A 12,621-nucleotide genomic window follows, 5' to 3' on the forward strand; every position below is an offset into this window, starting at 1 on the left:
AATCACGCCGGTGTGTTGTTTGTGGTGACGGTGGGGTGTTATTGTTGTTGGGGGAGTGGTTGCTGTTTGGTTTTCGTATCTTTATTTTAGGTGTTGCGATTCATATGGGAATTGTTCAGCTTGGTTGTGTATTTTTTGATGTTTTATCAATTGCATATGACTACTTTTATTGTGTTGCAGTTAGGTAATTTTTCCCCATGTTGAAAGCCGCCTTGAGCATGGTTTGAACTGTGGGAAAGCAGCATACAAATAAAATCATGCGTGCCTATGCTCCCCTGCAACCATACATTTCAGGAGAAGATCCGCAGTGGTGGGCAAGCTGTCTGAGAAGGCAGGTCCTCAATCTGAGGAAGCCCTGGGTTCTCCACAACACTTTGAAAACTGCTGACTTTCTTGATATATCACTGAAGTTCTAATAGTATTTATTGAATCTGTGACAAGCCATGTTAATCTCGCCGGACGTTAGCCATTTCCATTAGTACGTCCTTCTTTGTAAACTGGGATAATGCCTTTCTCACTGGCAACCCGGTTACCCTCCTGTTTCTTCTTCAGCGTCTAGTTATACTGCTAAATAAAATAAAAAAATCCTTCCAGCAGCACCTTAGAGACCAGCTAAGTCTGTTATTGCATGCACACAAAAGCTTGTACCAATAACAAACTTAGCTGGTCTCTAAGGTGCTACTGGAAGGATTTATTTAATTTTGTTTTGACTATGGCAGACCAACACGGCTACCTACCTGTTAACTAGTTATACTACTGGAAGTTTAAAGAACTTTTGAAACTAAGCAGAAAGGAAGAAAGTAAAAAGTATTAAAAGCATCCAGGTTTTGATAACACCTGGTTCATGTTGGTTCATGCATAGTGCAAAGCCAAACCATGGGTTGCTGCTAATATGCAAGCATGCAAGTTCCTAGAGAAGAGACCGCAGCCATTTTGCTCTTCCTCCAGTCCTGCTGCTGCTGTGAGCTAAATAATGGTTTGGCTTATAGCCTCGTCTGAATCTGGGCTTCTGGTTTGTCTGCTCCAGACAAACCACAAGCTATAAGCCCAAGGAAAAAACCTTGGCTACAAGCCTTGGTTATTGTCTGGAGCAGAACAAACCGCAAGCCCAGGTTTGGATGGCCTGCTTAGCCAAACCATGGCTTAGCTCACAGCAGTTCAGCAGACACAGGACCAGAGGAAGAACAAAGCGGCTGCCATCTCCTCTCCAGGAGTCCACACAGTTTGGGCTTAGTGTTGTATGTTCGATCCATCTATACATAAAAAGAATTTGTTGTTGGAAAACCGAGTCTCTTGCAACTTATGTACAGTGCTGGATTTACGTATAAGCTAAACAAGCTATAGCTTGGGGCCCCACTCTCTTGGGGGTCCCCCCAAAATTGGATGTTCATTTCCAAAATATAAGATAAAAAATTACTTTGATAAAATACATGTTTCGTTATGTGCAAATGGTTTTAGATACCTATTAGGTCCATAGGTTACCATATAGCATATATTCAACACAAAAAACAGCGACAATTTGTTGTTGACAAAGGACAGCTGGACATATAAAGGGCCCCATTACCTTCAGTAGCTTAGGGCCTCATCAAACCTAAATCCGGCCCTGCTTATGTAGGACAGTTCCCTGATGTTACCTGGACATTTTCCCCTGTTACTTCTACCAAGGTTGTTATTATTATAATTTGATAAAAAGAATATCTGCAGAGTGATGCCGTCCTGAATGTTCAAGGTGAGTTATGATAAAAGCAAAAATATCTCAAGAGAGACCATTAGAACAAAATTCAAAATAGGTAAAATATTAACATTAGCAAATGCTAACAGAAAAAAAAACCCAACTAGGGTTTTAAAAGAAATCCAGTTTATCTGATTTGGTTTTTTAGGGTTGATTAGAAGTCATTGCAATAAGACTGACAAAGGCAAGAATCATACAAATACACAATAAAATATGACAAAGGACTTTAAGACCAGCAACAGATATATGAGAAACGCTGGACTGATAAATGCATTTCTGTTTTAACACATTTCAGGATTTCTCCTTTCCTGTAAACTGGAAGAGGGGAAAATCAAACTGCGTCAACAAGCATTCCTCCTGCGCCCTCCGTGCGTAATATAGAAAGGAAACCCCAGCAGAATCCATGCTAATAACATTATCTTATTTTAAAGGAAAGTGAGAGATTGATATTAGGAGAGAATCAAGCAGCCATTTCAAGCAGAAGGAGATGGGTGGGGAGGGGAGAGAGAGAAAGAGAGAGAGTTCTATGCTAATTAAGAATATACTTGACTCAATTACAAAATCATGTCAAGTTCCCTAGAGAAAGAGATTGCTGATAAAGACCCTTTGAAAGCAAGGAAATTAGAATGAATGTGTGTTCGACAAGCCTCTGCTTCAAAGAGGGAAACTTCCCCAAGGAAATCCTTGCCAAGTTCTTTGGATACGACCCAGAACTGGTATACATCAGGCAGAAGCTTTCTGTTTTCTTAACAGTGCAATTCTATGTCCGCCTGTTCATCAGTAGGCCTCGTGGATTTAATTGGGCTTACTCCCAGGTTAGTGTTTACACAACTGCAGCCTGAGAGGAAACCCCTCTTTTTAAAAGAAAGCCCTAGAGCAGGAATAGCCAATGTAGCCCTTTCCAGATGTTGCAGGACCACAGATCCTATCAACCTTGACCATTCTCCATGCTGGCTGGGGCTGATCGAAGCTGAAGGTCATCAACATCTGGAAGGTACCACGTTGGTTAAACCTGCCGGGGGCACATGTGGAATTCCAGCACCAAAGTTCAAAAAGTCTATACATATGTTTACTCTCCAACCAGCCCCTGAAAGCCATCCCACTGTGGAATATTCTTGAGAGAAATCATAGGTGTGTGTTTCCCAAGAATGTTTGAATTGGGGCGGGGGGGGGGTATTGCTGATGTTTTCCCACTGCCCTAAATTATCATTAATGAAATCTATTGGTCGCTTTTTCTTGCCGAAGGCATGTCAATGCAACTTACAAGCAAGCGAGCAAGCAAACAAACAAAAAGCCACATAAATACAAGAAAAAATGTTTAAATAATACATTTAAATATACTAAAAAAATATCCCACCCATTCTAAAAGGGCACAGAGGCCAAAGGCATGGTTAAAGAGAAAAAATAATGCCCATCACTTAAGATATACGATGATGGTGCCAGGCAAGCTTCCCTGGGGAGAGCATTCCACAAACATCAAATTGATTTGAGAGATTGGTCTAGCATGTTTATTTGAGTCCTATTCTATAGGCAAAACTATTTGCCTATTAGTACTTATCAAAGGCTCCCCCCCCAAAAAAAAAATCTAAAGTAGCTAAACTAAAATATTTGATCAGGATAAAACAGGGGTGGGGAAATTCCAGGCCTTGGCCTCCCCTTTTGCGGCCTCCTCTCCATGCTGCAATGAGGCTTTTTTTTAACACCTCCATTGGTGCCAAGGGAGCCTTAAAGAAGCTTTTCAGAAGCCCCCATTGCTGACAATGTATTACTGTTTTACATTAATGTATTACAGATCTCCCCCCCCCCCCCGGCAAATCAGTGGAAAGTTTTCTAGAAATCATCGCCGAAGTAAAGCCCTAACATAAAACCTTTTTAAGAATTCCTAGCATTTTCCAGCTTTTCCAGGGGCCTACCTTTTCCCTTCAGGCACTTGTTCCATTTTGCACCCTGCTCTGCCGTTTGCTACCATACTGGGAATGGTCTCGCCAGAACATGTAAGCACCACCAACTTCTCAAAATAGCTCCATGATCCAAACCTCTGCTCTACCTTCTGCTTTCCACCATGGCCCCTGAATCTTGCTTTCTATCATTTGGCCAACCTATAAATGATGAGAAAGTTCTGTCCTTGGATATCCAGGAGTCTAATTTTCGCAAAGAGCAGCCATGGCTCTAAGAGAGGAGTTCTGTACCCTTCGCCCCCACCCCCATGCCATTTCCTCATTGGAAATTGCCCCTTACTGACAGAAGCTGCTATCACCTCTACAGAGAGGGGGAACAAAATAGAAAATTCTTTTCAGTAGCACCTTAGAGACCAACTGTGTTTGTTCTTGGTATGAGCTTTCGTGTGCATGCACACTTCTTCAGATACTTTCGTGTGCATGCACACTAGCTTTCGTGTGCATGCACACTTCTTCTTCAGAGAGGGGGAAGACAGCTTCATATATTACACAGCAGTATGGAAGACAGTAAGTTATTTTATGTCAGGTTCTGAGCAATCACTGCCACAGACTTTTTGTCCACCCTCTCCTGCCAGTTCCTGCTGGTACCTACCCCTTTTGGAAAGCCAAAGGCATGGGTGATCTGCAGCCAAAGACTGGACAAGCCTGGGCATCCGGGCTGTAACCTTCCTTAAGTAACAATTCCAAGCAATCTTCGTGACCGCCTAGGACTGCCGAGTAGACAGGGCTCACTTTGCCTTCAGCGCTGCCACAGAGCCGGTCAGTAACTGGTACGAGCAAGCGTAATATACTAAGGATATGAAAAAGTGCTTGTTATTGCTACAGGTTTCAGTGCAAGAGCCAACGCTTTCCTGGAGCTTTAAAAACCAGCAACCCAACTTTACCACCTTTCAGTGTTACATAAATGTTAAAACAGTGATTCCAGGGTTTAAAGCAAGTTGATCCTTAACGTTGGGGGGGGGGGCGACACATTTGTAAATTACTTTAAAATATAGCGTCAAAATTAAAATGCTGTTAAATCTTGGTTTATATAGATTTGAAGCGCAATCCAAACCTAAGACTTTGCATTCAGCAGCTTTACTGGCTGAGTCAAGGCACAGCCAGGGCTGTGCCGGCACATATCCCTAACGCCAGTTCAGCCAGAGATACACTGATGTAAGCCCCGCACCCCAGCTCAAGTGGGGCTCTGGCCTCTGAGCCAGTGGAACTTCCTACCCCTGGACCTTCTGATCGGCAAACCCAAGAGACTCAGTGGTTTAGACCACAGTGCCACCCGCGTCCCCACATTCGAATCCCTGCGACGAGGTGAGCTCCCGTTGCTCTGTTCCAGCTCCTGCCAACCTAGCAGCTCGAAAGCACGCCAGTGCAAGTAGATAAATAGGTACTGCTGCAGCGGGAAGGTAAACAGTGTTTCCGTGCGCTCTGGTTTCCAGCACGGTGTTCCATTGCGCCAAAAGCAGTTTAGTCATGCTGGTCACATGACCTGGAAGCTGTCTGCGGAAAAACGCCAGCTCCCCTGGCCTGAAAAGCGAGATGAGCGCCTCAGCCCCATAGCTGCCTTTGACTGGACCTAACCGCCCAGGGTTCCTTTACCTTTACTTTTCCTACCCCTGGAGTACAAGGTAAGTCTAGTGACAACTTCGTTTCCTTGAAAATTGTAGCAGCTTCTTCTAGAACCTACTTGCTGTGCCCCATTTCTGCTGCAGCGTGGATAGGTAGCTGCCACTCATCTTCATTGCAGTACAGGTTTGGATCTGCTCCCCTGGATAACAACAGCTCCGTGCATTCATCATTGCCCTCCTGTGCAGCGATAAATAACGGAGTGGCCCGATCCTTGGCTTTACAGTTGACGTTTGCTCCTGATAGGCAACAGAGAATCAAGTAATTAATGAATAAGAGAGGCGGTTAAAGCCCAACGCTCTGCATCTTGCAAACATTCCTGCCATTCAATAGGACCACTATAAATTACCTTTACTGTGTATGCTTGCTACGCATGCTCAGGGAAGAGTTTGGATTTGGATTTGATATCCCACTTTATCACTACCCGAAGGAGTCTCAAAGCGGCTAACATTCTCCTTTCCCTTCCTCCCCCACAACAAACACTCTGTGAGGTGAGTGGGGCTGAGAGACTTCAAAGAAGTGTGACTAGCCCAAGGTCACCCAGCAGCTGCATGTGGAGGAGTGGGGAATCGAACCCAGTTCACCAGATTACGAGTCTACCGCTCTTAACCACTACACCATGCTGGCTATGCTGGCTCTCGCCAGGCAGTTGTGAAGTACACAGTAGGGTCAAACTAACGACCCATCTGGTCCTGCCAAATGCCTCTGAATGCTCAAAAGCAGAACATGACATTAACAGATATCCCCTTTATATCTGATCATCAGAGACACGCTGCCTACAAACATGGAGGTTTCATTACAACTTCCCCGGACCTTCAGTCATCACCAGGGGCACTTCTCTGTGTGCCTCCTTTGAGACAGGTGCAGAAGGTGGCAATGCAATAGAATCATAGAATCATAGAGTTGGAAGAGACCACAAGGGCCATCCAGTCCAACCCCCTGCCAAGCAGGAAACACCATCAAAGCATTCCTGACAGATGGCTGTCAAGCCTCTGCTTAAAGACCTCCAAAGAAGGAGACTCCACCACACTCCTTGGTAGCAAATTCCACTGCCGAACAGCTCTCACTGTCAGGAAGTTCTTCCTAATGTTTAGGTGGAATCTTCTTTCTTGTAGTTTGAATCCATTGCTCCGTGTCCGCTTCTCTGGAGCAGCAGAAAACAACCTTTCACCCTCCTCTAGATGACATCCTTTGATATATTTGAACATGGCTATCATATCACCCCTTAACCTTCTCTTCTCCAGGCTAAACATACCCAGCTCCCTAAGCCGTTCCTCATAAGGCATTGTTTCCAGGCCTTTGACCATTTTGGTTGCCCTCTTCTGGACACGTTCCAGCTTGTCAGTATCCTTCTTGAACTGTGGTGCCCAGAACTGGACACAGTATTCCAGGTGAGGTCTGACCAGAGCGGAATATAGTGGTACTATTACTTCCCTTGATCTAGACGCTATACTCCTATTGATGCAGCCCAGAATTGCATTGGCTTTTTTAGCTGCTGCATCACACTGTTGACTCATGTCAAGTTTGTGGTCTACCAAGACTCCTAGATCCTTTTCACATGTACTGCTCTCAAGCCAGGTGTCACCCATCCTGGTGCTTTGTTTTTTCCCCAGTAGTGGAATGCTCTCCCAAGGGAAAAATGCCTGGCATCAACATGGTCAGCTTTCAGACACCAGCTTTAAGACTACCCTTCTTGCCTAAGTTTCTTAACGTTGGATTGTACCTTGAAATGACTCTGGCCTTTACTGTGGTAGACATCTTTTCGTGGGGAGGGGTTGGATCTGTTCTTTCTAGAGTATTATTGGTCAAATGGTGTGTGTTTTTAGGAATTTGGTCTTATATTTCTTGTTCTTTAGGACAGTAGTCAACATCGTGTTAAGCATGTCAGTACATCAGTCCCCAGATTTCTCCTTCTGCAATAGAACCCTCTTCTCTTCTCTTCTCTTCTCATCACATGCCCCCTAAACCTGTTCTAGAGGGAGGGTCCCTAAATCCTCCAGAGCAGATTTGGGGGTGGTGCAGACATGCACAGGTGAGGAGAGAAGAGATACCTGGTTGCGCTATAGCTAATCCTTGCAATAGTGCAACGTTTTAGTTAAATGCCATCATTATTTTTTAAAAGTAATAGATGTAAATCTATTCCTTTCTTTTTATAGTGCAACAAAATAACAACAACAACAACAATAAATCCCTCCATAATTTTTTAAAAAAATCTTTTAAAAGCTACCTAAGCTACAGGTCTCTGCTACAACCTGCAGCAGATGCTCTAACCCTGAGCTACAGCTCTTCTCCTTGAAACATTCACTTTGTTAATAAGCCATTTCTATTCAACAATGGCAAGACTGCTATTCACCCCCCCCCCAAGGAAATCTGCTGAGAGACAGAAGCAGAAAAGGGCTACCGTATGATATAAGAATCCTTAAACTTTCCAGCTTTCCATACTGTGCAGCAACAAATAAAGGGGTGATCCCAAAATCATCCACACATTCTTTTTTGGCTCCTTTGTTGAGGAGTAATTTCAGTATCTCTGGGTAGTTCTGAAAATGGGTAAAAGGAGTTCATCATTGTTAAAAACAGAGCAAGATATCGACATGCATTTGCATTGAGTATCGTGCTGTAGTTCATGGTTCCCAGTGCTTAGCAGTGTCTCCCTCCCTCGACTATTTTGTACGTTCTGAAAGTAGGGAATGGAGGAGAAATTCAGTTCAGTACATATTTAAAGCCGAATCTCTCAAAGTCACAGGATTCTGCAAGGCCCAGCCCAGAACGTCCGCTGCTCTAGCAGTTCAGAGAGCATTCTGTGCCGAAGAACTTGGGAGGCTGGCTTGGGCAGGGAACTGCAGGCAATAAAACTCTCCATCTTGTATTTTACCTTTTAAATACTGAAACCCCTCTGCCTGTTGTTTGAGGAGCCCCAGTGCATCGGGACAAAAGAATTATTTCAAGCAAATTAATGTTCAATAACAGATTTCTCACCCATGTTATGCCTGATCATTTCTTAAAACACGTGTAATACTTTAAATCTTTTAAAATGCTCACAGTGTTTAACACTCGGCACAATTCCTGCCGTATTCAGAACGATCATTTGCATTTAAACTGACTTTTCTGCGCCCAGCTGTCACAAATCACCAAAAGGAACAGCATGCAAAGACTACACAAAGCTGCCGTTTTAAGAGAGAGGGGGAGAAAGAGTAAAACTTTATTTATATGGAAATGAAATTATGGATTTATAGATTACCTGAAAAGCAGCTTGGTGCAGAGAATTCCATTCAGACCAACAGTGGGGACCATTAATATTTGCTCCTTGTTGAAGGAGAAGCTTTATCACGTCAACGTGTCCATTTTGAACAGCTATAAACATAGGGTTAAAAACCATTATTCTTATCAGCTGCACCACATACATTCATCTTAATCAACACCATCATCAGAATGCTGTTTTCCATCCGCTACTGAAGTCAGAATTAATTCTCTTAAGTAGTCATGCAGCACTGCACAACCCTCGACTTCCCTACATAATAAGGAAATGGGGGGGGGGGGGAATCATTGCCAAGAGATGTCTGCTTTGCAGGCAAAAGATTTGCAACTTCCTAAGCAGCCAGTGAACTGTACATTGGATTGGATTTGGATTTGATATCCCGCTTTATCACTACCCGAAGGAGTCTCAAAGCGGCTCACATTCTCCTTCCCCTTCCTCCCCCACAACAAACACTCTGTGAGGTGAGTGGGGCTGAGAGACTTCAGAGAAGTGTGACTAGCCCAAGGTCACCCAGCAGCTGCATGTGGAGGAGCGGAGACGCGAACCCGGTTCCCCAGATTACGAGTCTACTGCTCTTAACCACTACACCACACTGGCTCTCATTATCAGCTTTCATCGTATGCTGAAGACACACCTCTTTACCCTGGCCTTTTGACATTTGAAATATGTATATTTAAGACATACTCTGGCTGCGCATGTACTGTACATCTGAACATGAGGAACTGTGGTTTGTTGGAAGAAAACCAGGATCAAGCTGTGGTTTCAGACCCTGGCCTGCTCAGACAAACAACGGTTTTCCGAGTTCAGAGGTAAAAACAGATTACCGTGGTACCTTGGGTTACAAACACCTTGGGTTACATACCCTGCTAATCTGGAAGTAGTACCTCAGGTTAAGAACTTTGGCCCAGGATGAGAACAGAAATCGTGCGGTGGCAGCGGGAGGCCCCATTAGCTAAAGTGGTACCTCAGGTTAAGATCGGTTTCAGGTTAAGAACGGACCTCCAGAACGAACTAAGTCCTTAACCCGAAGTACCACTGTAATGGGAAATGGTGCTTAATTTTAAAGTGGAAGCAAAAGCTTTTGGTTCCTTCCTTGTGGCTATGCAGTGCTGGATTTATGTATAAACTAAAAAAGCTATAGCTTAGGGCCCCACTCTCTTGGGCCCCCCAAAAAAATGAAAAGGAAAAGAAACTGGATGTACATTTCCAAAATATAAGACAAAAAACAAATAAAATAAAACCTACATACAGCAACAGTGTTTTGTAGGCTCCTATGATGTAAGTAATGGCCCCCACCTGCTAGTCTGCTCCCTAAAATATCACTGGTTTGCTCATTTCTATATACAGGGTGCCTACATTCTGCATGGACTGGGTGCATGGCAACATGTGCAAATGGCTTTAGATACCTATTAGGTCCATAAATTACCATATATAGCATATAGTCAACAAACAAACAAACAAACAAAAACATCAACAATTTGTTGTTGACAAAGGACAGCTGGACATATAAAGGGCCCCATTACCTTCAGTAGCTTAGGGCCTCATCAAACCTAAATCCGGCCCTGTGGCTATGTAAGGAAGAAGGAAGGCAAATGGGCAAGCTCGGGCAGTAAGAAGAAACCATGGTTTCCTGTTACAGCCCAACTAGTCCATCTCCTCTGCTTCGGTGGCCCATGAGGGAGATGAAGGTGGAGGAACCCGAGAACTGACTAGAAACCCAAACAGGTGGTGTGGGGACCTCCGTTCCTTGGCCCAGATCCGATGCTTCCTCAGGCTCACTGACAGCCTTGGCTGGAGGGTCCTGTTCCCCTTGCTGGGTTTTTAACAACCACAAAGCTGAGGAAGGGGCACATCATCAGCTTATCTCTCTCAGCAGATTCTCCATCTCCATGAGAAGAAATGTGATCGCTTTTCCTTCGCTCCCAGGTGACTTTGGAAACCTCAGAGTCGTGCCCAATCATTTTCCGCGGCTTCATCGGCAGCTTAAGCCCATCTTTTACAGACGCCAGACACGATGACAATCTCTCCTGTAACTTTTTTTTTAAAAAAAATGGAATATGTAAAGCTGGCTCGGGGAGCGAGGATTTCTTTAACGTTTTACTTCAGTAGTCCTTTGCTCCCGAGAGAAATCAAAAAGTCGGTCTGAAAAGGCCACAGGTAAGTAATAAAAATAAAAAATCAATGTGTGTCTGGCAGCACTGTAAACTAAAACTTCAAGGTGGGGGGGGTGGAAAAGCTGTGACAAATAACATGAAAGAAATTGTGGGTTATGCCCTCCCAACTGCAGCATTAACTGTGCTATTAGGTTTTGTGAAATACTGTGTTAAATCGGAGCTCTAGGAATAGGACGGAAACTTATTGATAGAAGCAAGCCGCAAGGATGACGGGGGGAGGCAGGGGGAGAGATGTAATTCTGAGGGTGGTCAGTGATGGAGCAACTGGCTTTGTCTGCTGCTCTCCATTCAAATGGCTCTTTCTCAGTCATACCAGAAGAAACCAGGGACTGAACCTTCTGTATAATAATACTAATACTAACAATAATAATAGAATGAAAAGCATGTGCTTTGTCACTGAGTTACAGCCCTCCAGTCGCAAAGCTAGTTTGCTATTGGAAATAAACAGCAATCTTTCATTTCTTTCTTTCTTTCTTTAAAGAACAGATGGCCTTAAGACCAAAAAGTACTGGGAGAGGACAGAAGAGAGGAAGGGAACAAAATGTCTGTTCTAGTTATTCTTCCATGAAAATTAACTGAACAGGGGCGCCAACCCAGCACCCGTGGGTGCCATGTTGCCCATGAAAACTTCCAGTAGTGTCCCTTGGCAGGAACGGCAAACGTGGAGCTTTTTTAAAAAAAAAACAAAAAAAAAACAAGTCAGTCTCCAGTAAGCATAGTTCTAGTTACAGGTAGGTAGCCGCGTTGGTCTGCCGTAGTCGAAACAAAATAAAAATAAAAATTCCTTCCAGTAGCACCTTAGAGACCAACTAAGTTTGTTATTGGTATGAGCTTTCGTGTGCATACCAATAACAAACTTAGTTGGTCTCTAAGGTGCTACTGGAAGGGGGGTGGGAATTATTTTGTTTCTAGTAAGCATAACCTTGTCATGGGTGGTTGTATCTCTTAAGTTTGTGTTCTGCCAAATCTCCTCATGCAGCCATCTTGTGTTTTGGCATGTCTCTTCCACGGCAGCCATTTTGCGACTGGCGCCCCAGCACTCCCTCAAAATTCTGCCAGAGACTCACACAACTACCCCTCTGGAAATAAAACATGATACGGCACACAGATTGAAGGCACCGCATATTTTTATAACCCTGAATGGATTTTATAATCACTAATGCACAGAACGGTTAAAGACAGGTCCTTTAATGGAACAGTCTCTGTGGAGGTATTTATTTGAAACAAAGGAAGGGGGAAAAAAACTCAGAACAGGCCTCCTTTCTAAGCTTTTGCTTCTCTGATTCCTGAAATCTCACAGAACTGCCAAGCAGATTTCTTCTCCCTATTAAGCCAAGAATTTGCCTTGACTGTTCTCAACTTCCTCAGTGGACTTGACTCTTTCATTGATCTATTAACTCTGCCAGCTTACAACCCAAAATCCCCACACATCAGGAGGTTAGAGAGTCAGAAATTCTTTGAAAACAGAATAGCAGCTGGGACATGAAAACAAAACAAAAATCAAACAACAAAGCCAAGAATAGCAAAGAGACGTGAGACAGGATTTGCAGTGGCACTCAAAAAGTAGTTTCTCCTAGGTCAACTGAAAGCCTGTGGCTTTTGCCTTGATTTTTCATCAGGGCAGCAAATTTGAAAAAAAAAAGGGTTTCTCTTTCCAACAGACATCTGTTGATCCTTCTGAGAATATGCAGACGAACCGTTTCCCTAAATACATAGGTTAGTCTTTTCTTTTTCTTGGCCATACTTTATAGCAAAAAAAAAAAACCACCATCACGTTTTTTTTAAAAAAACTGAGCATTAATAACGATCGAGCTGAGGAGGGGGGTGTTTCTTTGTTTTCTGTAATCTTAAGACAGAAAATGAAAAAGTGCATTATGCCCC

The 12,621-nt window shown here is 43.6% G+C and overlaps 1 protein-coding gene across 6 annotated transcripts in view; it reads right to left on the reverse strand.

Annotated features, from left to right (window-relative positions):
• ASB3 (ankyrin repeat and SOCS box containing 3) overlaps positions 1–12,621 on the reverse strand; it is a 42,148-nt gene that overhangs the window by 5,525 nt on the left and 24,002 nt on the right. For 5 of the 6 annotated variants that reach the window (XM_033145074.1, XM_033145073.1, XM_033145076.1 and 2 more), the window contains 4 exons: positions 8,549–8,661; positions 7,712–7,847; positions 5,372–5,549; positions 4,283–4,480 (listed from right to left, as the gene is read on the reverse strand). In XM_033145074.1, coding sequence (XP_033000965.1) covers positions 4,283–4,480; positions 5,372–5,549; positions 7,712–7,847; positions 8,549–8,661 — 625 coding nt within the window. The remainder of the gene's footprint in view (positions 1–4,282; positions 4,481–5,371; positions 5,550–7,711; positions 7,848–8,548; positions 8,662–12,621) is intronic. The other variant, XM_033145077.1, reaches the window with a different exon arrangement.

This window comes from Lacerta agilis, chromosome 3 (genome assembly GCF_009819535.1).
Source record: "Lacerta agilis isolate rLacAgi1 chromosome 3, rLacAgi1.pri, whole genome shotgun sequence".
NCBI classification, from domain to species: Eukaryota; Metazoa; Chordata; class Lepidosauria; order Squamata; family Lacertidae; genus Lacerta; species Lacerta agilis.